This window comes from Macaca fascicularis, chromosome 19 (assembly GCF_037993035.2).
Source record: "Macaca fascicularis isolate 582-1 chromosome 19, T2T-MFA8v1.1".
NCBI classification, from domain to species: domain Eukaryota; kingdom Metazoa; phylum Chordata; class Mammalia; order Primates; family Cercopithecidae; genus Macaca; species Macaca fascicularis.
In genome coordinates, this window is record NC_088393.1 from 44,808,562 (window position 1) to 44,829,450 (window position 20,889).

At 40.7% G+C, this 20,889-nt stretch overlaps 1 protein-coding gene across 4 annotated transcripts in view; it reads right to left on the reverse strand.

The window, feature by feature from the left end:
- ZNF573 (zinc finger protein 573) overlaps positions 1-20,889 on the reverse strand; it is a 58,232-nt gene that overhangs the window by 17,467 nt on the left and 19,876 nt on the right. The window contains exons 3-5 of one of the 4 annotated variants that reach the window (XM_005589048.4): positions 20,498-20,588; positions 18,447-18,579; positions 16,914-17,006 (exon numbers count right to left, since the gene is read on the reverse strand). In XM_005589048.4, the coding sequence (XP_005589105.3) occupies positions 16,914-17,006; positions 18,447-18,579; positions 20,498-20,566 (295 nt within the window). In that variant the 5' untranslated portion in view covers positions 20,567-20,588. The other 3 variants (XM_045381347.2, XM_015441730.3, XM_074023391.1) reach the window with 3 other exon arrangements.

The following is a 20,889-nucleotide window of genomic DNA, read 5'->3' on the forward strand; positions in this document are numbered from 1 at the left end:
ACTGAACAGTGCACTGTGATATGATAAAATAACAAACTTTGGAAAATGATGTGTTGACTGAAAATTATAAGGCCACACACTAAAGGAAGTATATACAAACACTACTCAAGTGAGTAAACTTGTTGCTTATGGAGGTACTGGTTAATTCAGAAATGTGTTACATGTACACTGGAGTTGAACAGGTACATAAATAAATGGTGGATGGGGAGAGCCAGTTTTCTTGCTATCAGGGTAAAAAAGTTACAGATAAACAAGGCAGGAAGACTAGAATGCATTTTGTGGTACTGGATGAGAGTCAGAGACATTAGTATGAACTCATGTTTAGCTTCAGATGCATACAAACAGATAGAGAGACAATTACTAATATATGTAAGCATACATGGGTGAATGTGCATATATATCCGTTACCCAGACCTTGTTTTTTGTTTGTTTGTTGGTTGGTTGGTTGGTTTTTTTTGGGAGGGTGGAGGATGGAGTCTTGCTCTGTCACCCAGGCTGGAGTGCAGTGGTGTGATCTCGGCTCATTGCAACCTCTGCCTCCGAGTTCAAGCAATTCTCCTGCCTCAGCCTCCTGAGTAGCTGGCATTACAGACGCGTGCCTCCATGCCCAGCTAATTTTTGTATTTTTAGTTGAGACGGGGTTTCACCATGTTGGCCAGGCTCGTCTTAAACTCCTGACCTCGTGATCTGCCCGCCTTGGCCTCCCAAAGTGCTGGGATTACAGGCGTGAGCCACCATGCCCAGCTGACCTCGGTTTTTAAATCCCATTCTCCACTAAAAGGAACCACACTCCCGGGAGAAACAGCTGATTCCAGGACCACAGGAGGGAGAAAACAAAATGAACTTGAAGGTAGTACCAGGAAAGAAGTCCTCAAAAAACAGAAGGATCAGGGTATTAAATGAACACAGGTACCAATCTAAAAGAGCTATCAATGTCTGAAGCTGAAACAGTATGGGTGGCAAAAGAAATAATGTAATATTTGATTATATCTTGAAGTATAAAACAAATATACATGAGTCTATAAATGAGAAGTATAAATGAGAAGAAACAAATATTTCTTATAGAAGAATTCTAGATATTAGAGATTAAACTCTATGGAATGTAAAGCTTAATTTCTACTCCTGTGTACCTGCTCCCAGGGTGGGCTAGACTTAACAAGTTGTTTCTAAAGAATAGAGAATGGAAAAGGAAAAAATAGTACATTTGGAGTGAAAAAAGCTGGCAGACACTACTTTAGCCAAATGATAAAGGTTAATATCACCAGTGATGTCATGTACCCCCATGTAATGTGATGAAAAGCATACTTCACCTCTGTTACAGTCTTTCTAAAAATTACTACTTCCAGCCTAATTACAAGAAAAATAAGACTTGGACTGGGAGATACACTACTGGCATGGTCTGTCAAGACAGTCAAATTACAAGAAAAATAAGACTTGGACTGGGAGATACACTACTGGCATGGTCTGTCAAGACAGTCAAAGTCATGAAAAGCAAAGCTGAAAAAACTGTCACAGAACAGAAGAGACTGGAAGATAAGACAAATATATACAATGTGGTGCCCCTGACTGGATGCATCTTGGAACAGAAATATGAGCTATATGGAAAAACTGAAGGAAATCCCAATAAAGAGTCTCATGTCAGTTTCCTAGTTTTGACAAATGTACTTCATGTAAGATGTTAACGGTGGTGGAAAGTAGGAGAGGTGTATACAGGAAATCTCTGTATTATCTTTGTAAATCTGTTAATTTTGTAAATCTAAAATTATTCTACAATTAAAAAGTTATTGTAAACAAAGATAATTACCAGTGGTCTTTGCTTGGTTGGTGGAGAAAAGAACAAACAAAAATGATCATTACACACTACTTCTTTAATATTCTTGGCAAAAAATGTTTAACCTTACTCTAGTCATGAGGGGAAACCATCAAACCTATAAACCTGACATTCCACAAGAAAACTGGAGTAGACACTTCAAAAAAACCAAACTCTAAGGGGTAAATGTAGTAGGGTAACACCAAGATAAAAAGCCTAAGATCTGGCTGGGCGTGGTGGCTCATGCCTTAATCCCAGCACTTTGGGAGGCCAAGGCGGGCGTATCACAAGGTCAGGAGTTCGAGAGCAGCCTGGCCAATATGGTGAAACCCCATCTGTACTAAAAATACAAAAATTAGCCAGGTGTGGTGGTGGGTGCCACCAGCTAACTCGGAGGCTGAGGCAGGAGAATCACTTGAACCCAGGAAGCAGAGGTTGCAGTGAGCTGAGATCACACCACTGCATTCCAGCCTGGGCAACAGAGCGAGACTCGGCCTCAAAAAAAAAAAAAAAAAGGCTAAGACCTAAATGCAATGTATGAATACACAATGGATTCTGGAAAGATTTTATAAATGACATTTTTAGAAACAGTATAACAAATGTAAGTATAGACTATAGTAGATAAGACTACATTACTATTATAATAATATTGTGACTTTGAAGGAGAATGTCTTTATTCTTAGAAGATGCACATAGTTAAGAGGTGAAATTTAATGATAACTGCTACTTACCATCAAGTGAGCCAAGAAGAAAGGTGCATATATACAGAGAAAAAGTAAGGCAAAATGTTAATAACCAAAGATGAATTTACGTGAAGGGTAATTAACTGTATATATATTATATATTATACACATACACATACAGACATACACAAATACATATTTTAAAAATATTCTCACTTGGCTTGATGATTTTCAAAATAAAAAGCTGGGGAAAGGAAGGAAAAAGCAACCCAGAATTTAAGGAGGTATTACCTAAATTCCCATATAAAATTATTTTGAACTAAATAATAGCATGTTTGTATCCATTTATATTTGATAGAGTGAAAGAAGTAGAAAAACAATTTATAAAGCAGATATAAATACATATGAGAAAAGAAGAAAACTTGAAAATTGATGACCTATATATTCATCACAAGAAGCTGGAAAAAGTGCAATAAAATAAACAAAAATAAGACAAAAGTCCAGTAATTAAAAAAAAAAAAAAAATAGAGTTCACAAATACCACAGAAGAGCCACAATGGCAAATATTTTATTTCAAACTAATGTTACTGATGCAATTCTTTCAACACTGATGAAGAAAAAAGTAAATGCTACAATATCCAACCTAGGAGTGCTATCAGGTACCTCAGCTATAGCTCTCCACACTGCACAAACACAATAACATGGCATTATGATAAAAACATGTTACTAACTTGCTTGAAATGCATAAAACTCTAAAAAGCAGCCACTGCAAAATCAACACACAGAACACTTGGACAATTCTATAAGCATTACGTAATTTGCATCAGTTTTTAAAAAGCACAATGGAAACTGAAGGTTCAGATGTTTTTTTCTGGAGTGTTTCTTCGGACTCTAAGAGGGGGTAAAAGGGTACATTCCCTCAACACAACACATGTATGAAGCTAATGAAACACTTACATCCAACATTATTTATTTTTTATTTTTTATTTTTTTGAGATAGAGTCTCCCTTTGTTGCCCAGGCTGGGGTGCAACGGTACGATCTCGGCTCACCGCAACCTCTGCCTCCTGGGTTCAAGCAGTTCTCCTGCCTCAACCTCCTGAGTAGCTGAGGTTGCAGGCGCACGCCACCATGCATCGCTAATTTTTGTACTTTTAGTAGAGACAGGGTTTCTCCACATTAGCCAGGCTGGTCATAAACTCTGACCACAAGTGATCCACCTGCCTCGGCCTCCCAAAGTGCTGGGATTACAGGCATGAGCCACTGGGCCCAGCATTCCAGCGTTAGGAAGGACAATGAAAAAAAAAACAAATTACAATCCAATCCCATTCATGAAACCTAAAGAAAACATTAAAAGTTCAGATATAATTGAAAAGAGATAAAATATCAACACATAATGACCAAATTGGATTACAGCATGCAAGGTTAGTCGAGTAATAGAATTCAACACAGTACAGAATAATGGAGGAAAAAAATCGTATGAATTATGTCAATAAATGCAGAAAGAATGATTCCTAAGAAGAGTTTTAGCAATTGTATAAAAAAGGAAACCACCTCCATATGAAAGAGTATTTATATATATATTTAAAAAACATACCTTAGCCAGGCGCGGTGGCTAATGCCTGTAATCCCAGCACTTTGGGACTCTGAGACAGGAGAATTACAGCAGTAAGCCAAGATCACACTACTGTACTCCAACCCCCGGTGACAGAGCAAGACTCAGTCTCCAAAAAAAAAAAAAGTCAACGGCCTTTTTCTTGTGGAAAATGACAAGCTGAATTCATATGCGAATACAGAAGACTCAGAATAGCCAAAACAATCTTGAAAGACAAGAATCAAGTATCAGTACTCATACTTTGTGACTTCAAAACTTTTTATAATGCTACAGTAAATCAAGTAGTATATAGTACTGACAGAAAGTGTGTGTATATACGCATATATATATATACACACACACAGGTACATATATCTCAAATTTATGATTAATTCATTATCAAAAAGGGTGCCAACAAAATTCAAAGGAGTCTCTTTAGCAATAGTGCTAGCACAACTGGATATTCCCATGCAAAAGAATGAAGCTGGGCATCTACCCTTTATATCACATATGAAAATTAACTCAATGTGGATCAAAGACTTAAAAGTAAGAGCTAAAACTACTAAAATAGAAGATAACATAGAAGTAAATCATCATAACCTTGGATTACAAAAGTTTCCTAGATAATAATATCAAAAGCACAGCAACAAAAGAAATAATAGAATGGAATAGAATATTATTCAGCCATAAAAAAAGAATGAGTATTGACACCTCCTATTATATTGATGAAACTCAAAAACATGCTAAGTGAAATAAAGTCATTCACAAAAGGCCACATGTTGCTTGATTCTTTTTTTATATGCAGAATAGGCAAATCTATAGATATCAGAGGAGATTAATGGTTGCCAGAGGCTGAGAGTGGGAGGACAGGGAATGACTGGCAAGGTGTATGAGGTTTCTTTTCTCTTTTTTTCTGAGATGGGGATTTTGCTCTGTTCCCTAGGTTGGAGTACAGTGGCATGATCATAGCTCACTGCAGCCTCAACCTTCAGGGCTCAAGTCATCCTCCCATCTCAGCCTCCTGAGTAGAAGGCAAAGGTTAAAAAAAGGTATCTTAATCTTGGTATCAAAAACTTTGGAATTAAGGGCACAAATTACAAAACAGACCAAATGGCATTCCATAACATTAAACAATGAAATAACAATGAATTTAAAAGTTAGGAACAGCCACACAACATAACACCTACTATCAAATCAATCTTGAAACAAGAACGAAAAGATTTCTAAAAATAAAAAGTAACTAATTAGAGGTAAAGAATGACAGTCTCGAATCAATGGAATAAATCTATTTTATTTATTTATTTATTTATTTATTTATTTTTGAGATGAAGTCTAGCTCTGTCGCCCAGGCTGGAATGCAGTGGCGCCATCTCGGCTCACTGCTAGCTCCACCTCCTGGGTTCACACCATTCTGCTGCCTCAGCCTCCTGAGTAGCTGGGACTACAGGTGCCGGCCACCATACCCGGCAAATTTTTTGTATTTTTAGTAGAGACGGGGTTTCACCGTGTTAGCTAGGGTGGTCTTGATCTCCTGACCTCATGAGCCGCCCGCTTCAGCCTCTCAAAGTGCTGGGATTACAGGTGTGAGCCACCGTGCCCGGCCTACACTAAAATTATGATGTCATAAACTCAGCCCCATCCCAACTAGTTCGCTCTGTTTTGCAAAACCTGCCTTAAAAATTACCCAGTTGCAGGCCGGGTAATATACATATATATATATATATATATATATATATAAAATATAATATACATTTTATATATATATAAAAAACCCAGTGGCTACTTTTCGGTGGAGCACGTTTTTAAAAAAAAAACAAAGAGGCTGGGCGTGGTGGCTCATGCCTATAATCCAAGCACTTTGGGAGACAGGGGCAGGGGCAGGTGGATCACCTGAGGTAAGGTGTTCCAGACCAGCCCGGCCAATGTGGTGAAACCGCGTCTCTACTAAAAATACAAAAATTAGCCAGGCGTGGTGGTGGGTGCCTGTAATCCCAGCTACTCGGGAGGCTGTGGCAGGAGAATTGCTTGAACCTGGGAGGCGGAGGTTGCAGTGAGCTGAGATCCGGCCACTGCACTCCAGCCTGTGCAACAGAGCAAGACTCCGTCTCAAAAAAAAAAAAAAAAAAAAAGGAAAAAAAGTTACCCAGTCTCGTTCTAAAACCTGATAAGTAACTTTCCTGGTTTCTTATTTTAAGATACTACTGCTACTCTTTCAAGAGGTTGTTCTCCCTTTTTTGCAATAAATCTAATAAGTTTAGCTTTGCTAGATGAACAGAAATGTCTGGTAATTCTTGGAAGTCAACAGTATATAGACACCCTAGGAAATAACTTATGAAAAATGTTGTTAAATGTAGAAAAATAAATATTTTGAAACAACATAAACATATAACAAGTAAGTCCAACTCAGAATAATACAAAGTACCAGAATAATGAAAGATATATCAGGAAGGCTGATATTTTCAGACAAAAATCAGTTGCTTTCTAATATATCAATAATAACTAATTACAAGCTGAGCAAGGTGGCTCACACCTATATTTTCAGTTCTTTGGGAAGCCAAGGCAGGAGGACTGCTTGAGCCCAGGAGTTAGAGACCAGCTGAGCAACCTAGTGAGACCCCCATTACTAATAAACAAACAAACAAAATAATGAATCACACAATATAGAAGTATACAATTACATATTATAGAATTATATGTTATACGAGTTCTTAATCTCTGACAAGAACATAGCACCATTAGAAATTTATAGCAACACCAGAGAACAATTTCTTTTACAACAAGTAAAAGAACTCTATTTTAATTGACCTGAAATTTAACTGTAACTGAAAAGTTTAGAAAAACTTAATAAACTATAATCATAGATTTAGTTTTAAGGGTTTTTAAAAACTATCATCTTTCAAATTTCTTTTAAAAAATTATAGTTTAAGTTAGAATATAAAACTTACATTGCTGGTTTCTTTATCCTAATTTAATAAGGCATATCAACCTTCACTGGTCTTTGTTCATTTTCACTACAACTGGATAAATGATTAGACATTACTGCCAGCGTGGCAATTCCTTTAGTATATGTAAAATTTGGACAGGATGAAATGGAGAAAATTATTTTTCTCAGCTTCATTGATAAAAAATGCAAACTATGAAGACTGACATTGTTCACACATGTGATTTGGAGTTTTCAAATTCGTATAAAGCTTGTTCTGGTGTTGCAGCTTTGAAAGAACAGGAAGATACTCCAGAGTGATTGGCCACATTGCTACACATACATACACAGCTACCAGTTTCTCTGAGTTAAGAGGGCCTAGCACTAAGAGGGTCCAGGGGCAATTAGCATACCTAAGCCTAGATCTGGATTTCTAAATGGCATTCCCAATAAAAGGAACTGGTGCTCCATACAGAAGTGGCTGATTCCAGGGCTATGGCAGATAAAACATAAGATAATCCTAGATTAACAGCTTGTAGTGCCAGAAAATAAGAAATCCTCACCAAAGGATGGGGGTAGGTTGAAAAGGCACAGGAGCCAACTTGAAAGAGCTCCAAGTGGCCAAAGCAGAAGAAAAATAACTAAGGATAGTACTGGATTATAACTCATGGAATAAATATCTATGAGTCCATATTGATATAAATAATTGAATAAATAGAGGAATAAGGGAGTATTCCTTCTTACAGAAGAATTCCAGCTAATGGGCCAGGCACGGTGGCTCACGCCTGTAATCCCAGCACTTTTGGAGGTTGAGGTGGGCAGATCACGAGGTCAGGAGTTTGAGATCAGCCTGACCAACATGGTGAAACCCCATCTCTACTAAAAATACAAAAATTAGCCAGGCGTGGTGGTGCATGCCTGCAATTCCAGCTACTCAGGAGGCTGAGGCAGGAGAATCACTTGAACCCAGGAGGCAGAGGTTGCAGTGAGCCGAGATCGTGCCACTGCATTCCAGCCTGGGCAACAGAGTGAGACTCAATCTCAAAAAAAAAAAAAAAAAAAAAAAAAAAAAAGGCCAGGCGCGGTGGCTCACGCCTGTAATCCCAGCACTTTGGGAGGCCGAGGCGGGCGGATCACGAGGTCAGGAGAAAAAACACAAAAAAATTAGCCGGGCGTGGTGGCGGGCGCCTGTAGTCCCAGCTGCTTGGGAGGCTGAGGCAGGAGAATGGCGTCAGCCTGGGAGGCGGAGGTTGCAGTGAGCCGAGATTGCACCACTGCACTCCAGCCTGGGCGACAGAGCGAGACTCTGTCTCAAAAAAAAAAAAAAAAAAAAAAGATTCCAGCTAATAAATGTAGGAGGTTAACACAAAATCATCAGTAGGCAAATGTTGCATTAAAGATGGGTGCAAGCAGGCCGGGTACAGTGGCTCACACCTGTAATCCCAGCACTTTTGGGAGGCTGAGGCGGGTGGATGACCTGAGGTCAGGGGCTCAAGACCAGCCTGGCCAACATGGTAAAAACCCATCTCTACTAAAAATACAAAAATTAGCTAGACGTGGTGGCATACGCCTGTAATCCTAGCTATAGCGCCTGTAATCCCAGACTGAGCCTGAGAGGCGGAGGTGGCAGTGAGCCAAGATAGCACCACTGCACCTGCACTCTAGCCTGGGTGACAAAGTGAGACTCTGTCTCGAAAAAAAAAAAAGAACTGGTATAAGCAAAATCTACTGTTGGAAGCTAAAATCTGGGGCAGGGATGGGAGACTGTAAAAGTTGGAGGAGAAATAGGATATCTATATTGTTTTCCTGGGACTCACAAAATAATACCACAAAATGAAGTCTGCAAAAGCATCCTCAGAAGCAAAAGTTTTTTCTCGGACCTTCTCTTGCCCTCCTGTCTCTCAGTCCCATTCTCTCCCGAGGCTAACCATAGCCTCTTCTCCAAGGCAAGTCATGGAAACCAGAACCCCTTGTCCCCAAAGCTATTCATAAAACCTAAAAATATTACTCTAACTTTCCCCCACCTTTTTGGGTAAAAACTGGCCATGAAAAATTACGTGGCTTACTTTGTTTGACTGTTGGTCACAAGACCCCCATTCCAGAGAGGGTCACCCGTTCTAGAAGGAAGGAATACGTGTTCTGAGAGGCCAAGAAGAATCTAGACAAACAGGCATTGCTGGGTTTCCCTACTCAGACTATTAGCATTAGATCACATCCTTTTTGTCCAATCCTGTTTCTACATAGCAGTCCATACTTCGTTAAATCTAAGCATAAAAATAGGTAATTTCCCCTGAATCTTTGGATCTTCTTTCTAAAGGCTCCTGTGTCATGAAAAAGTATGATTAGATCAATTTGTATGCCTTTTCTCCTCAATCTGCCTTTTGTCAGTGATTTTCAGTGAAACTTCAGAGGGTGAAAAAGAAGTTTTTCCTTGGCCCGGACAGATACAATTATGGAAAGCATCTCAAACAAGTTATATCATATTAGCATTGCCTAAGGCACAAATTCTTATTCCACCAAATTATCATATTAGCATTGCCAGTGGAACAAACTATCATAGTCTCCTCATGTGATACAATGGGAGGAATAGAACATCACCTGGGGGCAATTTTTCAAAATATGTTTGGCTTGAATTTAATCATAAGGAAGTGACAAAACATTGCAGATTGTAGGACATTCTAAAAAGAAATCAAGTGGACTGGACTTTGCAAAGATGTCAATTTCATGAAGGAAGATGCTCTGAATTAAAGGATAATAAATAGATTTGGTGAGTAAGTATGACAGATGTTCTTTGAGTTGATCCTAGATTTTAAAATTTATAAAAGGACATTATTGGGATAGTTGGGAGAAATTTGGATGTGGACTGTATATTTGATTATATTCTTAGAGTATTGTGAAATCACTAGGGTAATGTGGGCAAAGGGTTAACAAAACATTTTTTAATGTTCTGTTATTAAACATTAAACAAAATGGGAATCCCATTCTGCATGAGGATGTACTCTTAGGCTAACTCTCTAACTCTGCTTCCCTAAAAACGGAATGTGTTGACTATGTTAATTAAGTTTCATTATTTATGGTAACAATGACCCTGATAGGCAAGTTGCACCTGAGATTGTGGACTAGGGGCTAGATAAAGAGAACACCATATATGGGGTTTATTTGACTACAACATTTCTTTTTAAAAGGGATCATGTCCTTGAAAGACCCTGGAAGCTATGCCTAGAGAATCCTCACACCAGATATTGTACCAACCTATGGAGCCGAGTTTTTTTTGTTTTTTGAGACAGAATCTCGTTCTGTCACCCAGGCTGGAGTGCAGTGGTGCGATCTCAGCTCACTGCAACCTCTGACTCCCTAGTTCAAGAGATTCTCCTGCCTCAGCCTCTCGAGTAGCTGAGATTACAGGCCCAGCTAATTTTTTATATTTTTGGTAGAGATGGGGTTTCACCATGTTGGCCAGGCTGCTCTTGAACTCCTGACCTCAAGCAATCCACCCGCCTCAGCCTCCCAAAGTGCTGGGATTACAGGCGTGAGTCACCACGCCCGACCAAGCCAGTCTTCTTAAGTCAGGGGAGGCCCCACACTCGCCGTGTGGATCTTACCTCCTAGCACTTGAGCTCTAGCACCTGTGGAAAAGAGAGCTCCTGGAAGGCTGAGTCTCACGTGCATGAATCACTGCAGCCACACCACACGGTGCTGAGCACTAAATACAGCAACAACTACAAACTTAAAGATGTGTATTTAGGTTAAGAGTAAATATCAGGGCCAGGCACTGTGGCTCACAACTGTAATCCGAGGACTTTGGGAGGCTGTGGCAGGCAGATCACTTGAGGTCAGGAGTTCGAGACCAGCCTTTGTATTTTGTAAAATACAAAAATTAGCCAGGCATGGTGGCGCACACTTGTAATCCCAGCTATTTGGGAGGCTGAGGCAGGAAGATCACTTGAAACTAGAAGGCGGAGGTTGCAGTGAGCCAAGAGTGGGCCATGCACTCCAGCCTGGGCAATAGAGTGAGACTGTCTCAAAAAAAAGAGTAAATATCAGTCATAAGAGAGGAAGTATATGATGCAATGACTATATATTTAAAAATATGATTACAGTAAAACTAAAAATTGGGAGGAGACTGGACATACTAAAAAACATAACTGTTTTCAGTAATCATTTTGGTAGTAAAGCTGTTATTAATGTTCTGAGAATGTTTCACATGTCATAAAGAATAAAGGAAGTGGCTGGGCATGGTGGCTCATGCCTGTAATCCCAGAACTTTGGGAGGCCAAGGTGGGTGGATCACCTGAAGTCGGGAGTTCGAGACCAGCCTGACCAACATGGAGAAACCCTGTTTCTACTAAAAATACAAAATTAGCTGGGTGTGGCAGCGCATGCCTGTAATCCCGGCTATTTGGAGGCTGAGGCAGGAGAATCGCTTGAACCTGGGAGGTGGAGGTTGCAGTAAGCCGAGATTGCACCACTGCACTCCAGCCCAGGCAACCAGAGTGAAACTCTGTCTCACAAAAAAAAAAAAAAAAAAGAATAAAGGAAATGAATACTTGCATGGTATTTTAATTTTATCATCACTGGAGTATTGGAGAATTGGTACTGAGCAAAAGAGATACAGATCAAAGACAGAAAATTTCAATTAAACACCATTTAGTTCTAAGTTTGGCCAGGAAGTTGCCATATAAACTCATTAGGTAATTGGTAATTTATTTTTATGTAAATATGTAACACATACATGTATACTTACAGATTTTTTTTTTTTTTTTGAGACAGAGTTTCGCTCTTGTCGCCCAGGCTGGAGTGCAGTGGCATGATCTCTGCTCACTGCAACCTCTGCCTCCTAGATTCAAGTGATATTCCTGCCTCAGCCTCCCCAGTAGCTCGAATTACAGGCACCTGCCCCAATGCCTGGCTAATTTTTGTATTTTTAGTAGAGGTGGCTTTTCACCATGTTGGCCAGGCTGGTCTTGAACTCCTGACCTCCGGTGATCCATCCACCTAGGTCTCCCAAAGTGCTGGGATTACAGGCATGAGCCACCACGCCCGGTCACTTACGGACTTTTCTATCTTTAGCTAGTAAAAAGCCTATAACAATCTTCAACCCAGAAAAATGGGCACTTCTAGCGGCTAGACTGTGGCCTTGAAATACCATTTCCCACTAAAAGAACCCAACAGTTCACAAACTTATGGCTAAAAGCTTGGTACAGGAAATGTACAAGATAAGCCTGGAACACTTTGTCATATCAGACGGGAAAAAACTGGCAATAAAATAACTGTCTAAGGCTGGGTGCAGTGGTTCATGCCTGTAATCCCAGCACTTTGGGAGGCTGAGGTGGGCGGATCACCTGAGGTCGGGAGTTCAAGACCAGCCTGACCAACATGGTAAAACCCCGTCTCTACTAAAACAAAATTAGCCAGGCGTGGTGGCGCATGCCTGTAATCCCAGCTACTCAGGAGGCTGAGGCAGGAGAATCGCCTGAACCTGGGAGGCAGAGGTTGCGGTGGGCTGAGATCACGGTGAGCTGAGATTGCACCACTGCACTCCAGCCTGGGCAACAAGAGCAAAACTCCGTCTCAGGCCGGGCGCGGTGGCTCAAGCCTGTAATCCCAGCACTTTGGGAGGCCGAGACGGGCGGATCACGAGGTCAGGAGATCGAGACCATCCTGGCTAACATGGTGAAACCCCGTCTCTACTAAAAATACAAAAAACTAGCCGGGCGAGGTGGCGGGCGCCTGTAGTCCCAGCTACTCGGGAGGCTGAGGCAGGAGAATGGCGTAAACCTGGGAGGCGGAGCTTGCAGTGAGCTGAGATCCGGCCACTGCACTCCAGCCTGGGCGACAAAGCGAGACTCCGTCTCAAAAAAAAAAAAAAAAAACTCCGTCTCAAAAAAAAATAAAAACCTAAAACTAAAAGGAAAACTATCTAGTCACATAAGAAGGATCCTAGGGGCCAGGCATGGTGGCACATGCCTGTAATCCTAACACTTTGGGAAGCCGAGTCGGGTGGATCATCTGAGGTCAGGAGTTTGAGACTAGCCTGGACAACATGGTGAAACCCCGTCTCTACTAAAGATACAAAAATTAGCTGGGCATGGTGGCACGTGCCTGTGATCACAGCTACTTGGGAGCCTGAAGCAGGAGAATGGCTTGAACCCAGGAGATGCGGGTTGCAGTGAGCCAAGATCGTGCCATTGCACTTCAGCCTGGGCGACAAGAGCGAAACTCCATCTCAAAACAAAAAACAAAAGAAAAGAGAAAGAGAAAGACCAAACATTGATCTAGTCTTTATTTTACAAATGGTATCGGTAGTTACCAAATAGTAGGTGATGTAAGAAATTGTTTATATTTGTATATAATAAAAAATAAATGTTAGAATTAGAATATGGCTGTTTTAGAATGTCTGATGAATTAATACATCCAGGCACTGAGCATAAATGCTTGCTAAAAATCACAGAAAGAGAGACAACCAGAAAGTTTATGCTGAGAACCTAAACCATTCACTCCTACACTCAGCCTTAAAACACAGAAGTGGCCCTACCAATCCCCCCACAGGTAGCTTACTGTCTACATAAACATGATGTCACTATCCCACTGTTTTCCTCAGCACAATTATACTGTTCTGGAAGTTTCTTGCATAGGCAAATGGCTTCATTGTTCATTGTTCATTACTGGAAATTCCTGAAAGATCCACCAACTCTTTTTTTTTTTTTTTGAGACGGAGTCTCACTCTGTCGCCCAGGCTGGAGTGCAGTGGCGCGATCTCACCTCACTGCACGCTTCGCCTCCCGGGTTCACACCATTCTCCTGCCTCAGCTTTCCCAGTAGCTGGGACTACAGGCGCCCACCACCATGCCCGGCTAATTTTTTTGTGTTTTTAGTAGAGATGGGGTTTCATAGTGTTCGCCAGGATGGTCTCGATCTCCTGACCTCGTGATCCACCTGCCTTGGCCTCCTAAAGTGCTGGGATTACAGGCGCGAGCCACCGCGCCCAGCCCAGCGATCCATTAACTCCTAAATGGCAAACATCAACAGTTTGTACTCTAGAAAATTTTCAGTTCCTAACCTCAAAATTCTAACCTAGCTGTTTCCACTAATTCTCCACTGTGGTATTGTCGTCTTTACCTAATCCTAATCAAGTCCCCGCATGAAGATCAGCCTTAAACCACACTTTTAATTCTCAGTAAAAGCCATCCTTGCCCTCCCGCCCCTGAGACACTAAATAAAGCTCTTTAGAGGTGGTGTTTTCCTTTAACACAGTAAACCGTAAGCCCAGTTCTCTCTGGTGTGAGGGGAGCAGGAAAAGTGCCAACATATGATGCATACAATACTGCCCAGGAAGTTGTCTTGCAAAAAAATAAATAAAATAAATTGAATCAAAATCGACTAAGTGTAACAGTGAGATAAATCTGGCATAGCTGACTCCACCTTACTTCTAACCTCACAAGCTAATAGCGTTTGCTCATTCCTGCACGCTGGCCAAGTTAACAATGGGAGGATTTAGTTTATAGTATAACTTTAAAGCAAGGATAATAATCCCTTTCCAAAACTATTAATAATTCCCAAGGAGACAGGGAGGGTGTACATACAAGTAACAACGTTATGTTAAAGATTTACAGGAGCATTGTGACCTGACCGAGGACAACGTTGTGCAGCCTTCTCGGACCCCTGCTGACGCCCAGATATCTGTAGTCGCCAGTCACCTCCTGACCTCAACCTCCTCCTTGTTCCCCTTTGCCCAACATAAAAAACGGCATGAGATTCATGCCTTTTAAGATGGTTCTTTAGGACATTAGTCTGCCATCTTCTCCGTTTGCTGGCTCTCTGAAGCATAAAGTTCCTCGCCCCAACACCTTGTCTCTTGACTTACTGGTTGTTGTGCAGTGAGCAGTGTGAGCTCTGGACTCAGACACATAAGCCTCTTGATCCCTCTACTTAATTAGAGGATATAGAGGGGTCAGAGAACATATTTAAGCAAATCTCAGGGATGGCATCAGCAAAATCTAGAATGGAAGATGTTTTCTTCAGCAAATAAGGGGTTAGGAACACAAAGAAAGATGAAGACAAAACTTAGAGACTTGTGAAAACTTAAAAAGACTTGAAATTGGAGAAAGAATAAAAGGAAGGAACTTATTACCATTAAAATCAGAACAGTGGTTACACTTAGCAGGAGGAAGAAGATTGTGACTGGTTGGAGACATGTGGAGGACTTCAGAATTAACTAGAAACTATCTCCTTGTTTAGAAATACTGCTTGGAGTGTATAAAAGAATCTTGTATGCCATTATTATAACCTTTCTGTAACTCTAAAATTATATTAAAATAAAAAAATGTTTTAAAGTTTTAACTCCTGACCCAGCTGTGGTGACATAATTGTTTAACTTATAAGACTCAGTAAGCTACGCATTTGTTATATGTTGTTCTCTGAATCTGTCTGATGTTTTCAAAAATGCCTTGAAAACAATTACATCGTTTCTAATCCTTCGTATTCCCAACAATTCAAATTCAACAATACCTCATATGATCTGACTCCTCCTAACAGTGTGACCTCATTTCTTGTCACTCTCCTCTTAGGATCTCTATTCTGGTCTACTTTGGTGCTCCTCAAACTCACATAGCTCTCTCCATTCTCCTCCCTTGACTCTCCACATTCCTTCCCTTCACTGCCCCAGTCATCTCCTTAGCCTTCCAAGCTCATTATTCAGCTTGGAATATTCTTCCCCAGATAAACACATGGCCCGTGACCTTATACCATGTCTCTTTCCAAATACTACTGCCCCAAAGAAGCTGTCCCAGGCAATCTCATCCAAAACGGCCTAATCTCTGCTTACTTTCTACCATTGCTTATTCCACTGTCTAATTGTATTTGTTTGCCTGTTTATTTTATTTTATTTTTGAGACAGAGTCTCACTCTGTTACCCAGGCTGCAGTGCAAAGGTGTGATCTCGGCTCACTGCAACCTCTGCCGCCTGGGTTCAAGCAATTCTCCTGCCTCAGCCTCCCGAGTAGCTGGGATTACAGGCACCTGCCACCATGCCCAGCTAATTTTTGTATTTTTGGTAGAGACGGGGTTTCACCATTCAAGATCGGTCAGGCTGGTCTTGAACTCCTGACATCATGATCCACCTGCCTCAGCCTCCCAAAGTGTTGGGATTACAGGTATGAGCCACTGCGCCCGGCCTACCTGTTTATTTTTATGTGTTCTTTAGTACAATGTAAACTTCCATGAGGATAAGGACCTTACATGTCTTGCTCATGATCACTACATTGATATGTGTGTTGTGTGTGTGCGTGTGTGCAAAAGGGGAGCCGGAAAAACAGCTGAGTCCAAAACACAGGTAAAATACTGCACTCAAGAAAAGAGGCTGGGTGTAGTGGCTCACACCTGTAATCCCAGCACTTTGGGAGGCTGAGGCGTGCGGATCACGAGGTCAGGAGTTCGAGACCAGCCTGGCCAACATGGTGAAACCCTGTCTCTACTAAAAATACAAAAATTAGCCGGGGGTGGTGGCACACGTCTGTAATCCCAGCTACTCGGGAGGCTGAGGTGGGAGAATTGCTTGAACCCAGGAGGCGGAGGTTGCAGTGAGTGGAGATCAAGCCACTGTACTCCGGCCTCGGTGACAGAGCAAGACTCTGTCTTGGAAAAAAAGAAAAGAAAAGAAAAAAGAAAGCACCCATCACTGAAAACGGGTTTGAAATAGAAAAGAAATAAGGTGGTTGGTAAATGGGGTAAAGTTGAAGCTTCTTCTATAGCTTATGCTGCGATCTTTATTCCCCACCAGGTTGTAGGCCTTTGCTCCACAAGTCTGGGTGCCTAGGAGGGCTTCACAAACAAAGTGACACAAAAGTGTCTCCTTTCTCTTACCACATGGGCTGTGGCTGGCCCTGATGGTGTCCCCTGCCTTCCTTACCTGTGAACTGTGTTTCTTCCCTCAAAATCATCCAGGGCTCTTTTCCTTGCTCCAGTAAGTCCACCACAACTGGTTTAGAAATGGAATGTCCTCCTTATAAGAAAAGAAATGCCACATGTTATAAAAATAAAAACAAAAGTAACAGAAACCTTTGAGCTTTGGTTAAATTTACAATGAACTAAGGACTTCAAATAAAAGAGGGGAGAGATGATTAAAGAAATGAAGCAGGTACAGTAAAACCTTATTTTAATGTAAACTCATACACGCTTGGTCTCTTAGGAGAAAGTTTTACCTGTGACCTTATAAATTGTCTATTTCCAAATATTACTACCCCAAAATAGCTGTGAAGTTCTCTAGAGCCAGAAGGCTGGGGCACAAATTATTCCTCTTAAATCTACCAACCTTGTGACTTTGGCCATGTGACTTCAACTCATTATTCCAATTTGGCAAATAAACTGGGCATAATACTACTACTATTGGCTAGGCGCAGCGGTTCACGCCTGTAATCCCAGCATTTTGGAAGGTTGAGGTGGGAGGATCACTGAGACGAGGAGTTTGAGACCAACCTGGGCAACACAGCGAGACCTCATCTCTACAAAAAATTAGTCAGGCAGGGTGGTGCATCTATAGTCCCAGCTACTCAGGAGGCTGAGGCAGGAGGATCACTTGAGCCCAGGAGGTCAAGGGTACAGTGAGCTATGATTGCACCACTGCACTCCAGCCTGGGCGACAGAGCAAGACCCAGTCTCAAAATAAATAAGTAAATAAATAAATAAATAAGATAATAACAATAATACTAACACACAGTTATATGAGGATTAAGTTATTTTATATATATATATATATTCCCCTCCCTTCTGAAGAGTGGCTGGGGACATAATGACCACAGTTGTACCAATTATGATTATCTTATTATTTCTGTATGAGATTTAAAAAAAGCATCCCGACTGATATATAAAATCTTCATTCAAACTCAATGCAAAGTTCATGAATTATAACTTTCAACAATAAATCATACAAATTGGCTACAGGAAATGAAATGTGGACTCTTCAGTTTTCAACAAATATTGTTCATCTAATCCAGCACTATGTAAGTCACAGGGGTTCTTCTTATACTCAGAGTAAATCATGAATCTGCATCTGTTGTCTCTGCAGGTGGATCAGATGATGACACAGCATATCTATAGGAATTCTGGAAATACACACAATGGGAAACCAGGATTCCTGGACAATGGTTATTCATGGACTAATAATATATAATTTTATAATAATAATATACAATTTTAACACAGCCCCTTGGATATTAAGGAAAGGAGGCAATCATAAGGGGCAGGAGAATATGTGACTATCTCTAAAGGATGAAGAAAATGATGGTGTTTGGTGGCACAGCCATTGTCAAACAGGCGGAGCTGAAATCTTCCTCTAAGAACAGGAAGAACTTCAACTATATAAAATACAGCCTTGAAATTCACTGCATTGAAAGGTAACATATCACAGATCACATTTTAAATTACTTGAGGCAAATAAACTTACCCAGTGAGACCAGGTTTCTGTAGTTCTCCAACATCACATCCCTGTATAAGTCCCTCTGATTAGGGTCCAGGTATTCCCACTCCTGCTGAGAGAAGTCTATGGCCACATCCCTGAATGTCACTAATTCCTGAAACTGCAAACCCATTCATTACATAATTTTAAAAACATTTTAAAGATGGAAAGACAGGATATTAACAGCACACTGGAGAAAAGGAGTGATATAGCATATGTGGCTAATGACTGGTAGCAGACTAAAGCAATGTGTCTACATATTCCTAAAGGATCCTATTGCCACAGACAAACTTTTCTGCATGTGGAAGGCTCCCACAATAATTCAGACCTGCTGAGGAATGGATAAAATAAAATTCAATAAAGTATTAAAGACACAACTACATAGTCTGCTAGTTGTGTGACGCATAAATTCCCAATAAACATGAGTTTCTAAACTATTTTTCCTTTAAGTTAGAAAAATGAGATGTCCTTGTCAAATTTAATAATCTCCATATTTTATTGTTTTGTTCTATTTATTTATTTTTTTTGAGACGGGGTCTTAATCTTGCTTAGGCTGGAGTGCAGTGACTCAAACAAGGCTCATTGCATCCTTGACCTCCCAGGCCCAGGTGATTCTCCCATCTCAGCCTTTCTAGTAGCTGGGACTACAGGTGGGCAAGACCCGCCCAGTTAATTTTTGTATTTTTTGTAGAGACTGGTTTTACCATGTTGCCCAGGCTGGTCTCAAACTCCTGGGCTCAAGCAATCTGCCTGCCTCAGCCTCCCAAAGTGCTGGGATTACAGGTATGAGCCACTGCACCTGGCCAATTTCCTTTTTTTAAAAAAAAAAAAAAAAAAAAAAGCTTTTGCAGAACATTTAGACATTTCCACAAGCCTCAAGTTACATCATTATGTCAGAACACATAATAAGCATTTTTCTTTATTTTGACAAATACATTTATTGACTGTGCAACAATCAATTTTATTATGAATATTTCAGACTTACTCCATTGTTAATCCATCTTTTACCTTCATGTCCATTTAAAAAAAATTTTTTTTTTTTTTTTTGAGACAGACGCACTCTGTTGCCCAGGCTGGAGTGCAGTGACACAATCCCAGCTCACTGCAGCCTTGACCTCCCAAGCTCAAGCAATCCTCCTACCATAGCCTCCCAAGTAACTGGGACTACAGGGCCAGCTGATTTTGTACTTTTTTGTAGAGATGGGGGTCTCACTTTTTTTGCAAGGGGTCTCAAACTCCTGGCCTCAAGCGAGCCTCCCGCCTTGGCCTCCCAAAGTGCTGGCATTACAGGTATGAACCACCGTGGCTAGCCTACCTTCATATACTTTGTTGGACAAAACTTCAAAGATCTTCCCCAGTTCTGGAAATCAGCATATTTACTCCTTAGGATAATATTCTCATTCATCACCATTTTCCATCATTTAATACTTTTCTTATTCCAAAATGGATACTGATATAGGATGACTCATAATCAAAAAGATGTCACCCAAGTTCAGCAGCACACGTTCAACCACAAAATAAAAACTTGTCTCTCAGTAATTCCTTGGCAAGATCCATGGTATATCTCCAACAATTCTAAAATTCTTAAAGAATATGAGATCTCATGGCATACTAAGACAGACCAATTAATAACCAAATCCCATCTTATCTGCCTAGAAAACTCAGGTCTGTGGAGAATGTCAAAACCTACCTATGGTACCCAAATAGGACCAACATCTCTAATTCACCAAACCAAGGACCTATAAAGGAAGCTCAAATAGTTCCCCGTTGAGACTTCACTCCTTTACTGCTCTATCATAGACTTTGGTTGAAGAATAAGCACATGAGTATTAAATACATTTGACAATAAATAGAAAAGTGGACAGAAAACACTTGTAGGGAGAAAACTGAGTTATTTGCTATCACTATTCACTGTATTAGAAGAAAGTGGGGACAGATAACTGAAGGGGGCCTTCTTAAATAGGAAGCCTTAGGTTAATGAAAAAATCCACATAACCTATGATCATGATATTGCAAGGAAACAGAATTAATCAACTTACACAGGTCATGGTTTTAGAACTGTAAGACCTGATCAGTCCTACTCGGTGAGGTTCCAATACCAGAAACATTCAAACTCCAGAGAATCCAGAGCTGAGAGAAGAAAAGAGATGTTAGTGTTCCCAATATGACTTAATTTAATAAAATCTTTCACCTCCTCTATTTCTCCTTCCAAATTAATCCCTCATAACTGAACACATAACTTAAGGAAAAACAGACAATGAATCTAAGCACTCCTTCACACCCCAGGAAACCTAGCTACACAAAGGTAGTTTTAGAGTAAGTCACTGGCTCATTAAAGCCAGAACCAGACAAGATAACAAGATGTTTTCTGGACAAGCCTCCAATTTGGGAAGGCTGATCTAGACTTGAGATTTGGCTGCTCAGTTTCTCC